We start from the raw sequence: 17,301 nt of genomic DNA, 5'->3' as shown, positions 1-17,301 counted from the left end.
GGAAGACAGAGAGAGGGAGACAGAGGGAAGGAGAGAGGGAGGGAGACAGAGGGAGGGAGACAGAGAGAGGGAGACAGAGAGAGGGAGACAGAGGGAGGGAGACAGGGAGGGACACAAGAGGGTGGGACACAAGAGGGTGGGAGACAGACAGAGGGAGACAGACAGAGGGAGGGCGACAGACAGAGGGAGGGCGACAGACAGAGGGAGGGCGACAGACAGAGGGAGGGCGACAGACAGAGGGAGGGCGACAGACAGAGGGAGGTCGACAGACAGACAGAGGGAGGCAGACAGACAGAGGGAGACAGACAGACAGACAGAGGGAGGGAGGCAGACAGACAGAAGGAGGGAGAGAGAGGGAGGGAGAGGAAGGGAGGGAGACTGCGGGATGGAGACTGAGGGAGGGAGACAGAGGGAGGGAGACAGAGGGAGGGACACAAGAGGGAGGGAGACAGAGGAAGGGAGACAGAGGGAGGGAGACAGAGGGAGGGAGACAGAGGGAGGGAGACAGAGGGAGGGACACAAGAGGGAGGGAGACAGAGGAAGGGAGACAGAGGGAGGGAGACAGAGGGAGGGAGACAGAGGGAGGGAGACAGAGGGAGGGAGACAGAGGGAGGGAGACAGAGGGAGGGAGACAGAGGGAGGGAGACTGAGGGAGGGAGACTGAGGGAGGGAGACTGCGGGACGGAGACTAAGGGAGGGAGACAGAGACAGACAGAGGGAGACCGAGAGAGAGGGAGACAGATAGGGCAGGGGACAGATAGGGCGGGGGACAGAGGGAGAGAGACAGAGGGCAACAGACAGAGGGAGGGGGGCGATAGAGGGAGGGAGACAGACCGGGAGAGAGACAGACAGAGTGAGGGAGACAGACAAAGGGAGGGAGACAGAGAGAGAGGGAAACACAGAGAGAGGAAGACAGAGAGAGGAAGACAGAGCGAGGAAGACAGAGAGAGGGAGACAGACAAAGGGAGGGAGACAGAGAGGGACGGAGACTGAGGGATGGAGACTGAGGGAGGGAGACTGAGGGAGGGAGACTGAGGGAGGGAGACTGAGGGAGGGAGACTGAGGGAGGGAGACAGAGGGAGGGAGACAGAGGGAGGGAGACAGAGGGAGGGAGACAGAGGGAGGGAGACAGAGGGAGGGAGACAGAGGGAGGGAGACAGAGGGAGGGAGACAGAGGGAGGGAGACAGAGGGAGGGAGACAGAGGGAGGGAGACAGAGGGAGGGAGACAGAGGGAGGGAGACAGAGGGAGGGAGACAGAGGGAGGGAGACAGGGAGACAGAGGGAGTGAGACGGTGAGACAGGGAGAGGGAGAGAGACAGAGGGAGGGAGGGAGACAGACAGACAGAGGGAGACAGACAGACAGAGGGAGGGCGACAGACAGAGGGAGGGTGACAGACAGAGGGAGGGCGACAGACAGAGGGAGGGCGACAGACAGACAGAGGGAGGTCAACAGACAGACGGAGGTCAACAGACAGACGGAGGTCAACAGACAGACAGAGGGAGGGAGACAGACAGAGGGAGGTCGACAGACAGACAGAGGGAGGCAGACAGACAGAGGGAGGGAGACAGACAGACAGAGGGATGGAGACAGACAGACAGAAGGAGGGAGAGAGAGAGAGGGAGGGAGAGGAAGGGAGGGATAGAGAGGGATGGAAAGGGAGGGCTAGAGAGGGATGGATAGAGAGGGAGGGAGAGAGAGGGAGGGAGGGAGAAAGAGGGAGAGAGGGAGAGGGAGGGAGAGAGACGGAGAGAGGGAGAGGGAGGGAGACAGAGAGGGGGATGGAGAGAGAGGGATGGAGAGAGGAATGGAGAGAGCGAGAGAGGGAGAGAGAGAGAAGGAAAGGGAGAGAGGGAGAGGTAGAGAGACCGAGGTAGAGAGACCGAGGGAGAGAGACCGAGGGAGAAAGACCGAGGGAGAGAGACCGAGGGAGAGAGACAGAGGGAGGGAGAGGGAGGGAGAGGGAGGGAGGGAGAGGGAGGGAGAGCGACGGAGGGAGGGAGAGGGAGAGAGAGGGAGGGAGACAGAGAGAGGGATGGAGAGAGAGGGATGGAGAGAGAGGGAGAGGGAGAGAGACAGAGGGAGAGAGACAGAGGGAGAGGGAGAGGGAGAGAGACGGAGGGAGAGAGAGGGAGAGTGTGGGAGAGAGAGGGAGAGGGAGAGAGAGAGGGAGGGAGAGAGAGATAGACAGAGTGAGTGAGTGAGACAGAGGGAGATAGGGAGAGGGAGGGAGAGAGAGAGAGGGAGGGAGAGAGAGGGAAGGAGACAGAGAGGGAGGGAGACAGAGAGACAGACAGACAGAGAGAGAGAGAAAGAAAGAAAGATGTGTGTATGCCGGGTCTGGTGGCTCAGCGGACGAAGGCGTCCGCTGCAGGGACCTGTGTTCAACCTCATGGTTATAGTTTTTTTGTTGCTCTAGCCCCACCCCCTCCCTCACTGACCTCGGCCACAAACCACACTGTAAATTTGGCCCCTGAGGGAAAGTTTGTGAGTACCCATGCTTTAGAACCGCATTAACCTGATTTAGAATGTTTTTGTTTTTTTCCGGTAATTTTTAGTTTTTCCCTCTGTTTTATTACTTGCCAGGTTGTCTGATGTGGCGCCTCACAAGATTTTTCTCTTCCCCCTATGGATTTCTTTGTTTATTTAAGCTCTTTGTCTTATTAGATTTCTTTAAATGTATTTAATACTTGTGCTCAATCATGTCGGGCGATGGTGATGAAGTTAAAATGTTGGCCCCCCCCCGGAAACATTTCTGCGGATGCCCATGCATACTGAGTTAGTAAATACTGGAGGCAGGGAGGACAAAGGTGAAGCGTCAGAATATTCTAGTACTGAGGTTTCCCTGTTGAGTACCCCCATTAGTACCCGTGTGTCCTTGTCGAGCCTGTATAACAGTTATGATGATGAAGGGTTATCAAATTCTCCTAGATTCTCTCCTGCATCTCCTCCTAATATAAACTATATATCTCCCCCAAATGTCAAAATCAAAAAAAGAGGGTGTGGTTCATTAATGATTCGGCAAGCTAAAATACAGAAGAGGAGCTCCATTTCAACACTGGTGGACGTGGCTGAATCACTGACTCCTCCTATGGTTCCTTTAATGACAACTCATTGTTCCCTTAGTGAAGGTGGCTTCTTGGGGAAAATTGAAGGTTTGGTTAAAACACTAATACAGCCCCTGCTAGAGAAGATTAATTTGTGCAATACGCACTTAGATCTGATTGTGAAAAAGGTAGAAAAAAATACACTCTTATTAGCAGATATGGAAAAGGGTGTAAATATCTTAAAATCTAGAGGAACACCTGCCATAACGGTATCAGCACCTAAATAAGTCCCATTATGTTCCACTCCCTCTATAAAAACAAAACAAGTTGGGAAAAAGCCAACCGGTCCTCCCCCGAAAAAAGTACACACACCCCCTCTGCCGAATAAAAAGCCTGCGCCTGAAATTCAAACTTTAAATAAAGCAGGCAACCAAGGGGGGGATAATTTGATCATGGAAGAAAGGGCAGAGCCTCTGCAAAATAAGGCGATTAAAGAGAACGGGACAGGGAATTTTCATAATACAAACTGGCATTCTCATAGAATAGTTGACTTACCGCCAGAAGCTGCGCCCTATGCAATAGTCATGGCGGGGGTTCCCGAGCTCCCTATGGGCACCAAGGAAGATCATCGAGCTCTACGAAACAAAATGACCCATTGGCTACGCAATAATAGACCCTTGCCTGCCCATATTAATGGGGACATTCTAAACGTTCGGCGTTCAATCTGGGTGGGCTCACGACCCAAAGATAAGAAAGGGGATGTAATTATTGTAAATTTTAAAGACCATAGAGCTGTCAGGCATATTGGGGATTGGTACGATTCAAGAAGTAGCGATTCCATTTCTAGTCATTATCTTAGCTACTTCTACCCATATTTCCCAGTACAACAGTCTAAAAATAGGGAGGCAGTAAGGGAGCCTTTAAACAGGTCTGGCCTTAACCAATATGGATTCAGGCAGATTCCTTTTCCCCAGATACATAGATCACTCAATTTCCATCCAAGGTATTTCTATCCATCAACTCCAGGTCCTAATTATGGAAATAATTACTTCTGGGACAATAGAGGTTCTGCCTCACCTGCTTACAATATACCAACCCATAATCAATTTGATGGCTTCTCAGGCCTTGAATATGTGGATTGACACAAGAAGGATACCTGTCAGACCACTACATTAGGCTCAGGGGACACCACAGGTGATTTCAAGGGGAATCCAAAAGAACATATGTCAGGGGAGGGTAATGAGGTTACCAGGCAAGCAGAATCGGTCCCAAAATGATTCATGGTGACACTGAAGAGGATTGCTGTAAGACCTTAAGCACCCCAGTGTTAAAAGAGGGGGATACTTGTGGAGTAAGTTCCCCTTTTGAAAAGGTTTTGGGCAATAATACCTTGGGTGATCTTGTAGCAAATGAGATTAGGAAATCTTGTACACTCCTATTCTGGAATGTGGCAGGATTAAGGAATAAAATTAAAAACCCATCCTGGGAAACTGTTATAAATGATCGGGACATCCTGGCCATACAAGAAACCTGGTCTACTGATCCAGTGTATATAAATGGTTATAGAAGCTTTTTTACTCCGGCCGTGGGGGGTCAATATGGAAGAGCAATGGGAGGCTTAATTACGTTTATTTCAAACCAGCTTAAGTACGAGAAAGTTTATTTTATCCCTAAATCTAGTTACTATCAAGTAATAACCCTAAGCACTAAGAAGGGAATTAATGTTGTTGTCATAAATTTTTACAATAATATTCCGAAAAATGAAATTCCCAACACTCTCAAAATGCTTAGGGACGATTTACAACATGAAATTGACAAAAACAATAGGGAATTGATAATTTTATGGGGGGGGATTTTAATTGTCACTCTGCTTAAAGGGTAAACAAGGGATTTGTGGCCTAATGTTAGAGCAGGATATCAATTAAACACATTTTGACCACTCCCTGATCGGGGATTTATTAAATGAATTACTGTTCATGTATGACCTGGGATATGCTAATGAAATAGCCCAAAAACCTACTCCCTTCGGCCCCACATTTATTGGTAGAGGAGCATCGTCTACTATTGATTTTATCATTACCTCAAATAGTTTTAGTCACAAGATCGACAGGATAAAGACTATAGAGCTACCTTTAAGCGACCATCTGCCCCAAATAATAGAGGTTGAAAACCCTTTCTCTGAACATCATGAAGATGCGCTCTCCCTAGGTACAGTCTCTGACGTGGCTCTGGGGAGGCAGAATGGGTATACTCTAAAATGGGGTAAGGTTGTTCCAGAAATATTCCTCGCGAAACTGCTGAACGTTTGTTCAGACAGTTTCGCAATTTGCCTAGGGGAGAAGTCTCACAGTAAGCAGATAATAGAGCACTTTAATATAATAGCTTCTGAGATTAAAAATAGTCTGCGGGTAGAGGCAAAGAAAAGAATAAAGGGCAATAAAAGTTGGTTCGACAATGCATGTACAAGGGCACTGACTGACTTGAAACATGCTATTCACAGGTCACCCCGAGACCCGCTAGAAATAAGAGGTTTGAGGAAAACATATAACGAGGCTCTAAATAATAGAAAAAATGCTATAAAACAGGAGGCCCTAGTAGCCCTCTGCGAGGCCTCACAGTCCAAGGATGCATCTGCATTCTGGAGGGTCGTTAACACCCCTTTCCTCTTTGACAATTCCAAGGCCTGTATGGAGATAGCAATTGTTGAGGAGGACAGGGTGGAGCATTTCTCAAACCTTTATAGGTCCCAAGATGAATCCCACACTATAGATTCTTTTTTTCTTTCTATGGGCAATAAGGGAGCAGGGGTTGAAAAATTAGTAATAACTTTGGATGAAGTCATGATGGGTGTGAAAGCAACAAAGGGAGGCAAGGCAGCAGGGCCTGATGGGATCCCTGCAGATCTATATAAAGCTAACACTGAGATCTGGGGCCCCATGCTGGTGCAGCTTTTTAATGCAGCACTTGCAAGGGGCTTAAATCCATCTTGGTTCACCTTGGTTATTGTACCTATATATAAGAAGGGAGATAGACAAAATTGTGCCTGTTATAGGCCAATCTCCCTCCTTGACTCATCCGTAAAAATCCTTGGAAGAATTATCCTGGCAAGACTCCAGAGCTGGGCGGAGGAAAATGAGATAATGAGCGACCTACAGTACGGGTTCCAGAAGGGCATTGGAACTGTTGAACAATGCTCACATTTAATGATTGTTCAACAAAAGTACACTAGGGTAAAAGGTGAACATCTGTACTTTACGTTTGTCGACCTTTCGTCGGCGTTCGATTGTGTGTCACATATTAAATTGTGGGCAATCCTGAAAGGGCTGGGCGTGGAAGATCCCATCATTCGCTTCCTGAGAGAATTATACTCAGGAGCTACAGCCTCAGTCCGCTATGGTAGGGGGGGTGAATGTACAAGAACATTTGAGGTGGGACGCGGAGTACACCAGGGGTGTGTTCTGGCCCCCTTCCTATTTTTGCTTTATATAAATGGACTTGAGCATCATCTTCTGCAGGAGTGCAGGTATATGCCCAGGGTTGGTAAGAGAGCTATCCCTGCACTCCTGTATGCGGACGATGCAGTCTTAATGGCACGTACTCCCTTGGCCCTACAAAAATTTATATCATCATTTGAGAAGTTCATGTTGAGCCTAGATCTAAAAATCAATTGTAGTAAAACTTTCTCCATGAACTGTGGCACAAGATCTGGAAAGCAGATGAAAAGAATGTTTATAAATAACGTTCCTTTGGAAAATACTACTACCTTCCCTTATCTGGGTATTTTGTTTCATGAATCTGGGGCTTGGACAAGTGCTGTAAAGGCCAGAACTCTCTTGTTCCAAAAAACTATAATGGCCTTAAAGACTTTTATTAAAAAGCTGGGCAAAAAAAACAATAAGAGAAATCCTGACTATATATAATGCCACGTGTACATTGGTAGCCCTGTATGGTGCCGGTCTTTGGGGGTGTTCGAACGTAGAACCAATTCAAACAGCCGAAAATAAATTTATGAGGGAAGTCTTAGCGGTACCACAAAGTGTTTCGACTCATATTTATCATATTGAACTGGGACAACCTCATATTTCGGATATAATTAGAACACAACCCATCCTCTTGTGGCATAGGGTATGGACAACTAATGAATGTGTCATGAATCGGGCTATGCTGCAGGACGTATTAAAAATGGAAAATGTGGGTAGACTCAATTGGCTAGCTTACGTTAAACGTTTTATGATTCAAATTGGTTGCCGTCAATACTACGAGGACCCACTGACCATGGGAAATATACCCAGAAAACTGCTGAAAAAACTATGCTTGGAATACCTCGAAGACAAGAGAAGGCGAGAGGAAATGAATAAAAAGACAGTAACCTCGCACATCTTGTTATTAACTGGCAACAAAGTACAGCCATATTTAACTCTCCCGATGTCTAATTATGACTGATTTCTCTTTAACCCGTTTTAGATTAAACATAGTTTTTAGACTCTTGTCCTTCCCAGAAATGAATTCATGGTTGCGAAATTGACCTACTTGCCCGTGTGATGATTCCTCGCCCCAATCTGACATCCATATTTTATTTTTTTGCAAATTTTATACTAAGCCACGTAGGAAACTCATAATCCCATTCCTTAAAGAAATGAATTTAAATAGATGTCGTCCAGCCTTTTTAGAATTTCAGAGAACGGACACGGTTTTAACTGTTGCTGTAGTCTTAAGATTTTTTAAACATGTTTTTAAATTACGGAAAACAATTGGTGAGGATGAAATGAAATGAAATGTAATAGATTGGTCACTTTTTAAATTTCCCTGTGTAAAATTGTAAATTTCATGTTGCTACTTTTATGGTTATTGTCTTTTAACCGAATAAAGTACTTTTTGAACTTTTGAACTTTGAGTCACATACATACCAACCATTGACTCAGTACAAATCCAACCTGTGTTAGCAAGCTAAGCCAAAAATTCGCCAGTGGAGCCCTTTTAAAAAAAATATAGCACCTAAACCAATATCCCTTTCCTATTTTAACCCCCATATATTTCTTAGGGAGTGCGTGCACACTGATACGCCCCCTCCGTCACAGGGCAAATCCTCATAGGATCATAACAGTTTAAAACATCAGCACAGGTGCACCACACAATATTTCCAAAAGTTCAATAAACAAATATAAAGTGTGTTTGCTACACAAATTATTGTTCCAGGTTTTTTCTTTTATTCCAATTTTTTCATTACTTTAAAAACGTAGTCACAAACATCAAATTCCAAAGTGATACAGCCAGAACAACAATTGAATTGTCATTCCTTATGTGGCCCCTGTTCTTTCTGCCGTGATACTTGGCTTTTGGAGGGCTGTGACAGTCAAAATACCGTCTGGCGACACTTGTTCGAGCATATACAGCGCACATTCGAACTGGAATAGGTGAGGTGCCCCGCATATGGTTGTTGGACTAATGAGATGGCCTTAATGTGAGCCTTGTGGGCGAACATAAGTAGGCTTACAGAACTAAGTGTGCGCTCTTGCGGGCATTTCTGAATGACTGGTATTGTGTCCCTGATATAAGGAACAAAAACACTGAGTAGTACCTAACCCCGGGATTGTCTGTTCATGGTATAGTCTTTTGTTAATCGCATTATCTTTCGCAAGTAACGGTGCCCCCGTTCTGGAACTATTCAACACTCTTGTCTTCTGTCTCCTCACTATATTTATGAGTTGGAGGGACGCTGCTAGAATACTAGATTCTGAGTACTTCAATTAATCGTTGTCCACATAAGGAATGACAATTGGATTGATGCTCTGGCAACTATTTTGACTCTACCATTTTTTGTAACTAAATTCATTCAAGTTATTATTGCTCTGAAGAAGCCCTCTAGTAGGACGAAATGCGTCGGCTGTATCACGTTGGAATTTGATGTTTGTGACTACGTTTTTAAAGTAATGAGAAAAATTGGAATAAAAGAAAAAACCTGGAACAATAATTTGTGTAGCAAGCAAACTTTATATTTGTTCATTTAACTTTTGCAACTATTGTGTGGTGCACCTGTGCTGATGATTTAAACTGTGTTAACAAGCTTCTCACCTCTATCTACTGTATTTGAATCCCACCTTGAGTGGTGATTGCTGCGAGTACTCTTTGTCATTTTGGGGCCTCGGCCGAGTTTCTAGTTGTTGTGCTAAGCCTGTTTGTCCATCACTGTATAGCTAAATGCACAAAACAACCACTAGCATAAGGCACAGCCTAAAAATAAGTTTACTTGTGCCTCACTGGAGAACCTGCGGATACTGTGAATGACGAAACCAATGAGCCATTACTCTCACTCTTAAATACCACTTCTTCACTTGTAAGGTATTTCTTTCAATCTTGGTTGTTTGACATTGAGAAGGTAGGGCATTATGCTTCAGGGCGCTTGCCATTGCCAGATGAAATGTGGAATACATGTGCATGATACCATAATGCGGCAGTGAAATTGTTTCTACTTTTCATTTCCTGGATCCTCTCTAGTGCACACATAAAAAGAAAAAAACACAATTTCCATAATCCTTTCAAACCATTTTAGTAATTAGACTAATACCAGTGGTCATATTTTCCACAAAGCAGGGTTTCAAAGGCTTTGCTCTGACCCACTTTGCACAAAGCTTCTTACCCCCAACTCATGTAGGGCCTTTAGTGATCTTGCCCCATCCTTAGGTAAAGTGAACAGGAATGCTTTGTGGTGGGAGATGAAAGGCTGGGTGCTGGCTCCTCTTCTCATAATACTCATTCAGTTATTTATTCTACAGTTCGGATTGTGATTGGATTGTCCAGAGATGGGTCGACAACATACAAAGTAGGCTGTATGTTTGTTCAAGCAGGTATGTGTTCTTGACTCAATGCTTTTTAATGTATGTGTCACTGATCGTCTTGATATGATTGATTTGGAGTAGATTGTTCCTACAAACTGGGTTGAGAACACATCCCGGCAACTTATACGAGGATCCTACTTTCTGTGACCACACCCATGCACAGAGTCCTCATGCATTTGCCTTTTTGAATTGACACTACTCAGCTGAAGATCAACTTGGAAATACTTAAACTGGTTGCAGTTGAGTAGACAAGGAGTAATGTTGTACATTTAAATAAATAATAACTTGTCCACAGACTATGACTGGAATTAAAGAAGGAAGCGGTCAATACAGATACAGTGTTTCTGTTGTGCTTCAATGCCTCCCGTAGGGGACAGTCACTAGCCCATCCTTGGAAAGGTGTTTGCAGCCAGGATTCTTCCCATATTCTTGTATGGTGCCCCTGCTATCTTTTGTGGTGGTTTGTTCTAAACACAATAGAAGGTGTCTTGTGGAATTAAGTATTCTTCATGAGATTTGAGTTCTCATAAAGAATGAGATGGCTTTAAATTTTACAAGTTCAGTGGATGATTTGCCAGTAACATACACTTATTTAATCTTCATAAAGCAGGTGATGCTGTTGTATGGCGTTTTGGATTCCGAATGGATTTTCCCGATTCATGCCCTTATATAGGTACAATTCACGTTGCCCTTATATAGGCATATAAATCAAGCCCTTATTTAGGCATTGCCCATGCAACCCAAATACAGGCATGGCTACTTCCATCCGTTCACCAAACGTCACAACGATTTCTTGGAAAACCAGCTTAAGCCGTTAGGGACTTCCCCTTGCTTGAATATTGATTTCTCCAAGAACTCAGTTAATTTTACAATAAACAACTATTCCCCAGGGGTTCATTCATGACGTTCATATGACTGACTTTACGTCAAACATGGCATTCCTAAACACCTTCAAGGTATAAATATACCTTCACTTGCTATGGCAAAGCACGTGGTTCAAAGCAGTTTGACGACCTACTTGCCCGACGCAGCTCGCTACAGCAAGTGCCGAAGGAAGCAGATTCTCCAGCTGACACACTGATCAGGAAGCTGCCCTCCTCTCCTGAGAAATCCAGCTCCAGTGTTTCTGAATCCCCTTGCGGGGTGTTGGGAAATCGAGTCCCGAGACAGAGATACTAGACCTCCTTCATTCTAAGGTATGCAGCTGATTAGAACCTAGAGAAACCTTTGGTAGATTCCTGGCAAAACTAAACCTATGCTAAAGACCATACTTACTTCTTCCCTCGTACTAGACCTAGGTTAGGTACATGGGGTAGGCGTATTTTAGAAGCACCAGTTGAGTATTTTAGTCTATGTTTTTTATGTAAGTATTTTTATATGGCTTAGAAACCATACAATGCTATTACAGTATTATTTCATATTACTGTTTACGCTGTACGCATTATACTTTGCATTCTGCCTAACGATTGTAGCAGTACACCTCTCTTGCATGAGAAAGAAGACTGTTCAATAAACCTTTTATTAAAAACGCCTGTCTCACTATTTCTCTGCAAACTCTGAAGATACGAAACATGCATGATTGACTGAGTGAAATACTTATCTATTGTTTCTACGACTCTGAAGATAGTTATTCCAGTCCTAGGGAAACAAAGTTGTCATGTTTATGCGGTTGTCAGAAACTAATCCCTTCTTATGAATTCGTGAAAGTTTCTACTGACCTCTGAGCTAGCTGGCACTCACAATTAAGTTTAGTATATTCAATAGAGACCTACTAGCCTAAGTCCTACATCATATCTATAGGATATATTATTCCAATGCGCAGAGCGTATTTGGAATATAGGAACTACACTAGAATGCTTTGCTGGAGGACGTGCATGACAGTTGAACAAAAAGCTTCTCTGAGCATTGATTCTTCCTACATGAAGGTGAATGTGATCGGATTAAGACAACTGCCTGAAATTCTGTGCAGCGTGTACATAACACAATCTGATTTAAAGGAAGTACTTAGTACTCTAGTAAGGATATTGGAGAATCCAAACCAGATAATCTTGTTCCCCTTGACTGGTATCCAATGACCAATGATATCTAACTAATTTTCCCTCCATTGAAAATAGAAAGAGCTTTGTGTATTTCATTTTAGATACCTTCCTACCTTGAAAGTAGAAGGCTTTGGGTCGAATTCTAGAAAACGCAAAGCCATCAAAAGGTTCCATGTCAGAATACCAATAACAAAAATATCATCTTACATAGAAAATTGTAGCCTAGGTATTTCAGGTGGACACGCCACTTGAACACTTGAGCCTGGCACGAGCCATATGGGTGCAGTTGCTTGGTGCAAGGTCATATGTGAATGTCGATCCAAAAACATGCCAGGCTGGGCAGACCCCATCTAATTCTGTCAGCAACTGTGCTCCGCTGTAGCTGCCTTTAGGTGCTCCCCTTGCAAAGGCAAAGCCCTACCCCACTGACATCTCTTGCACATGGTGTGAGACAGAAAGGGGAACAGAGATTACAGAATAAACAAAGGAAAGAAAGAGAGATAGGGCAGAGGAACATGAACAGTGATTAGGGAGCAACAAGGCAGAGAGGAATGTAGGTGGCAGCCTCGTTAGGGACATACGAGTGACACATTTTGGTGTGGGGAGTGATGAGAAATTGGAGAGGAGAGACAAAGCAGGGAAGAAAAAAAATGCTATGGAAGAGGGGTGAAACTCTGACAGGCAGGTTTGAAAGGCAAGTCTGAGGCAGAATCAGCAGTGTGATGTGACTGCCTGTGCTACCAAACTTCCTGGGGCACCAGACTATCGCAGTATGGCCTTATGGTATGCATCTGACTCCACTGTGTGTTTTACTCCCAGCATACTTCATTGCCTCTCCAACCTGCCACTCATGACAGTTCTTTGTAGGCTCCACTTTGGTTTATGTTCAAGCCCTACCCCTGGCTCCAAACATGCTCTGGCTTGCCCTCCTCTACTAGGTACAGTTTATAAGATTGTTGCTTCTTCACATGTATCATTAACTCCATTAAGGTGATTTATTTTTTTCAAACAATGTTTAGAAGATGACATTTTTGTCAGAGAACATTTAGGGTACGATATTCCGGCACAATACCAATCAAAAGTATGAATCCGGACCCAGATTTAATTGGATTGTTATCCAAAAATACTAGAATCTTGAAGCATTCATTGTGGTGTACTATGAATGCTTTAAGATTTTAGTATTTTTAACAAGTTGAAATATTTTATTTAGTCGTTATCATACTATTTTTTTAATATTATTTTTTATTCTTTATGTTTCTTCTAAGCATGTTGGGACTAAAAAGGGATGAAGTAAAACACAACAGACCACCAACAGCTTTTGTCTTTTAGATTGGGCAGTTGGGACCAAGACTGCCATTCGACGTTTGATGTAGGACTTAGGGTGTTTTTGTGGTTGATTCCTTTGTTCTTTTCACTCGCTCCTGGGATCCTGTGTCTATCAATGTGTGGCTACTGCCCCTTTGCCATGTTGAGGGTGCCCTGTTATTAGCAGGCCGGCATGGTCGGGAGGGAACAGCAGCTACAGAGGGATGTCCCAGCTAGAGGACCGGTTTAAATTTAAATAATAATACTTCCTATGAGGCCACGACCTCTGACATGCCTCTGCAGTGGGGGCGGGCTATTAGAGGAAGTTTCCTATGGGAAACTGTTTCCACTTTCCTTCCGGGTTCTGCACTGCTGATGGAAGGACTGTATTTTTCTCTAAGCCTTTGTAGCCCAGCGGGCAATGAACTTTGACCCCTTTAAGCTATGGCAAACTAGAAGGGCATGTTATAGTGCTGCCTTTTACAAATCATGGCGCGTCCCTAATTTCACCTTCCTGTGTCTGTGCCCTCTCGGGGTGAACTTTAATCCAAATCATAGGGTAGAGGAGAGGGGCGTAGGGCGGAGAGTCGAGACTTTTAGGATCTTATTTAGAGACAGACAGACTAGAATCTTCGTCCCTAACATGGTGGATGTCCAGTCCACCACATTACAAGTGCATTACAGCCCGTGGCAGTTGTAATACAGTTGTCGGGATGTCCGCACATTTTGACGGAGTAGGTCGTCTGCCAAGCTCCAATTGTGGCCATAAGTCCTTTGCTGCAATAACTCTGAGGGCCCTGATACACCGGTTTGCAGGATATGCTTAGGAAATGAGGTCTTGTCTGAGCAAATCTGCCCCTTGTAGAATTAAAACGTGTAACCATGGATTTACTCCAGCTGTCTGTGGAGCCATTAAGCTCTCTGGTCAGCTTTCCACAACATCCTGGCATCAATCCCCATTGATTGTTTACTTTAGAAGTCTGTCTGACTACAAGAGACCTTTTAAGTGGAAAAAGCTATTTACGGATTCAGTAGCTTAAAAGTCTGGGATCTAACAAAACAGTACAACTGGGCTATGTAATATTAAAATCTAATATACTCTTTTTCTGTAATTCATTGATGCAATGCAGTTCCCATGTGATAAAAGGCCCTTCCTTTTTGTGACAGTAATGCTTGTCATGTGTTTCTACATTCTGATGCCCTTTGAGTTTGTCGTCGATGCTTTTCCAATCTAGTAAATTGCTTAGCGAGCTAAGCACTCCCTTTGAGATCTCTGTGTATTCTGTGTACACTACCCTGAGGTCTGCGTGTGTGTGTGTGTGTCACAAGTTTGAATCCTGGCAGGATCTCATGCTTCTGAGGTTGATAAATTGAGTATAATTCATCTGGGTAACAATTGCACCTGCTCCTTACCATACATGTGTGCTGTCCAGGTCTTCCTTTGTGCCCTTAAGATATTTTCCATGAAACTCTACACCTTTGTGCCAACGCATTGGTTTTTAAAGGCCCTCAGTCCCCACCTGACAGTTGATTATTAACATGAGAGTGCCACCCCTGTTGGACAATATGGCTGTTGTAAATCAGACCCTTAAAAATTTCTGAAGAAATTGTCAAAATTGAAATTGATAGCTTGATGGTGCTTTTCATGGGACTTTTTAGGTGGAATGTTACAAAAAGCATAGTTGATGGATTTTCTTTTAGCTGCCAAGACTCCCTCATTTAGGAAAAGCTTTGTAGTGAATATCTGGATCTAAGGAAACAAAAAGGAGTAAATAGAATGTGTCAAAGCAGAGTTTAGTGTCGATATAAATCAGGTGTTGGCGGTATCATGCCGATCTTAGTAACCAAGGTGTGTTCTAAGATGATTTTAACTAGCCCTGTGTGAAATTTTAATTACACTGGAGCAATGGGGGTGGGTGGATATTGGCCAGCGAGGAGCCAATCAAAACGCAGTATTTTGGGAGTGTGCAACTGCCTGATTTACAATTATTGATAAAACATTTTAGTTGAAACACAATCCTGCAGTTTAAATATGTTACTGTGTTTCATAAATGACAAGCAGTGTTTGCAATCCAAGTTTCCCAATTTAAATTATGCTAGCGTGCTTTTGTGTGCACACATCATTTTTTATGAAAAAGAATTTAGTACTTTATGTTTCTTTTAGATATCTGCAATTTCATTTTAGATGTTTTGTCATCCTACATTTTCATTTGAATCGATTCTTGATTATCATGGTAATAGTTGTTTACAGTTTGTAGTATCCTTTAGCTGCATTGTAAATCGATTGCAATGTGATGCTAACTTATGGCCATTTGCAAAGCGCATTCAGCCCTTGTCGCACAGTAGTGCATTCTTCATCTGGATGCCATTTGGTATGGCGTTGGATGTGCCATCATTTGTTAGTTGATGCAGTTAGTTGATGTTTGCTTGTGTGCTGGTAGTAGAACGTTTGTTCCTTGTTTATTTTAGAAAAGGGTACAGGGGTGAATAAAAAGTGAGTTTGATCTAGAAATGATTGTTGCGATGTCTTAACTGTTTATGGATGGGTGCGTAGACTAGGCAGTGGGTTGCTATTAAGCTCAAATATTATTTATAGTCATATCCTACTGTATTTCTTTTGTTTCATTTTTGTAATAAGTACTTGTCAACTTGTCATCAGTCAACTTGAGTCGTTCTATGGTGTTAAATCTGCCTAACAAACGCAGTGAACCGATAACATATTTAATTCATGACATTTTATTTGGAATTCAGTTGCACTCAGTATGATACTGCGTACAGTTTTTCATATACACGTCTGCCTACAGTGTGGCCTTTAAGTGGGCAATGGAATGTGGTACTGGTTTGTTGTACTGCTCTGTGCTTTTGTAGACCTCTGTAAATCTTCACTAATGGCCTCTTTCCTTGCAGAGCCTTGATGGAGATCTCTATGAGCGGCTGAGGGATCACCTGATTGTCATCAGCAGGACTGAGCTGGACACCTGTCACTCGCTGCAGGAGCGATTCCGTGCCATCCTGGAGGCTTCAAAGCAGGTACTTTCTTTGAGTTTCTTACTATTGAAATCTTACACACCCCCTTCAAGCGTTGTCTCTTGTCCAGATTCATGCATGGTTTTGGTATTGCATTTGGCATGCATATTCAAATGAGAGATTTATTTCCCTGTAAAGGCCAAAGACAGGTGCTTTCAATGCTTTCTACCCACCAGGCCAGGCCTTTCCAGTGGTGCTGCATCATTCAAGCTACTGGACCCCACTGTTCTCTTCCTAATTCAGTTCCCCCAGTCTGATAACAACCTGAATAAATGCTTTACATACGTTTTAATTAATTGCCATTCCATCAGGAACTTGAATCGCATTTCTTGGCCAGCGGCAAGGGGCATGTGCTCTCAACCTGAAACGTTGTAAGAGATAATATTTTTTTACAGATGTATCCCGTTTTTTTAGCACCAAGTTAACAAGATTGCCCCCTGCTTTTTTGTCTTCCTGAGAATAAAAAAAAATTATGCCTTTCTTGGACTCCCACCCTCATGATCCAGTGGCCAATGCATTATTCCTGTCGAAACTTGACCATGGTAACTCGGTTTATCTAGCATTACCAGCCAATCTTATTCAACCTCTTCAGTTATTTCAGAATCCGGGGCGTAGCTCTAGGAGGGGTGTTTTGTGTATGAGACCTCACTAATGAATGCATTCCAGAATGGAATGGTAGGAGCTGCCTGGAGGAGCTCCCCGTGCTTGGGATCCCTTAACCGGGTATATCCCTGTTAGCAGCAACCATCAATCGCTCGCTGGAACATCAAGAGTAACAGGAACACCCAAGAGTAACGAGAAGTAACCTTAAAGTCATTTACTACGTGTATCGTCGTCGCGGCTGGCCAGCACCACAGCAGTCGGGGCTCAGATGCGTCGGAGGGCTGGGAGAGCTCGAGACGCTGGTAGCTGCTGCACCGAAACAAGAACCGGGACCAGAGCGGAGCTAGCACCAGACCCTCTCCCCACTCCGGAACAGAAGCGGAGGTTGTGGTGGGTCGAGGCAACGACGACTGCGGCGGCAGAGGACCCCCTCCCGACGGCAACA

General features: G+C 44.1%; 1 protein-coding gene across 1 annotated transcript in view; it reads left to right on the top strand.

The window, feature by feature from the left end:
• FCHSD1 (FCH and double SH3 domains 1) overlaps window positions 1–17,301 on the top strand; it is a 316,141-nt gene that overhangs the window by 134,378 nt on the left and 164,462 nt on the right. The window contains exon 9 of the mRNA XM_078653503.1: window positions 16,134–16,256. Coding sequence (XP_078509629.1) covers window positions 16,134–16,256 — 123 coding nt within the window. The remainder of the gene's footprint in view (window positions 1–16,133; window positions 16,257–17,301) is intronic.

The sequence above is a fragment of the Lissotriton helveticus genome, chromosome 7, assembly GCF_964261635.1.
Source record: "Lissotriton helveticus chromosome 7, aLisHel1.1, whole genome shotgun sequence".
Taxonomy (NCBI): domain Eukaryota; kingdom Metazoa; phylum Chordata; class Amphibia; order Caudata; family Salamandridae; genus Lissotriton; species Lissotriton helveticus.
The sequence above is the reverse complement of the archived record's forward strand: the minus strand, read 5'-3'. Positions and strand labels throughout refer to the sequence as shown.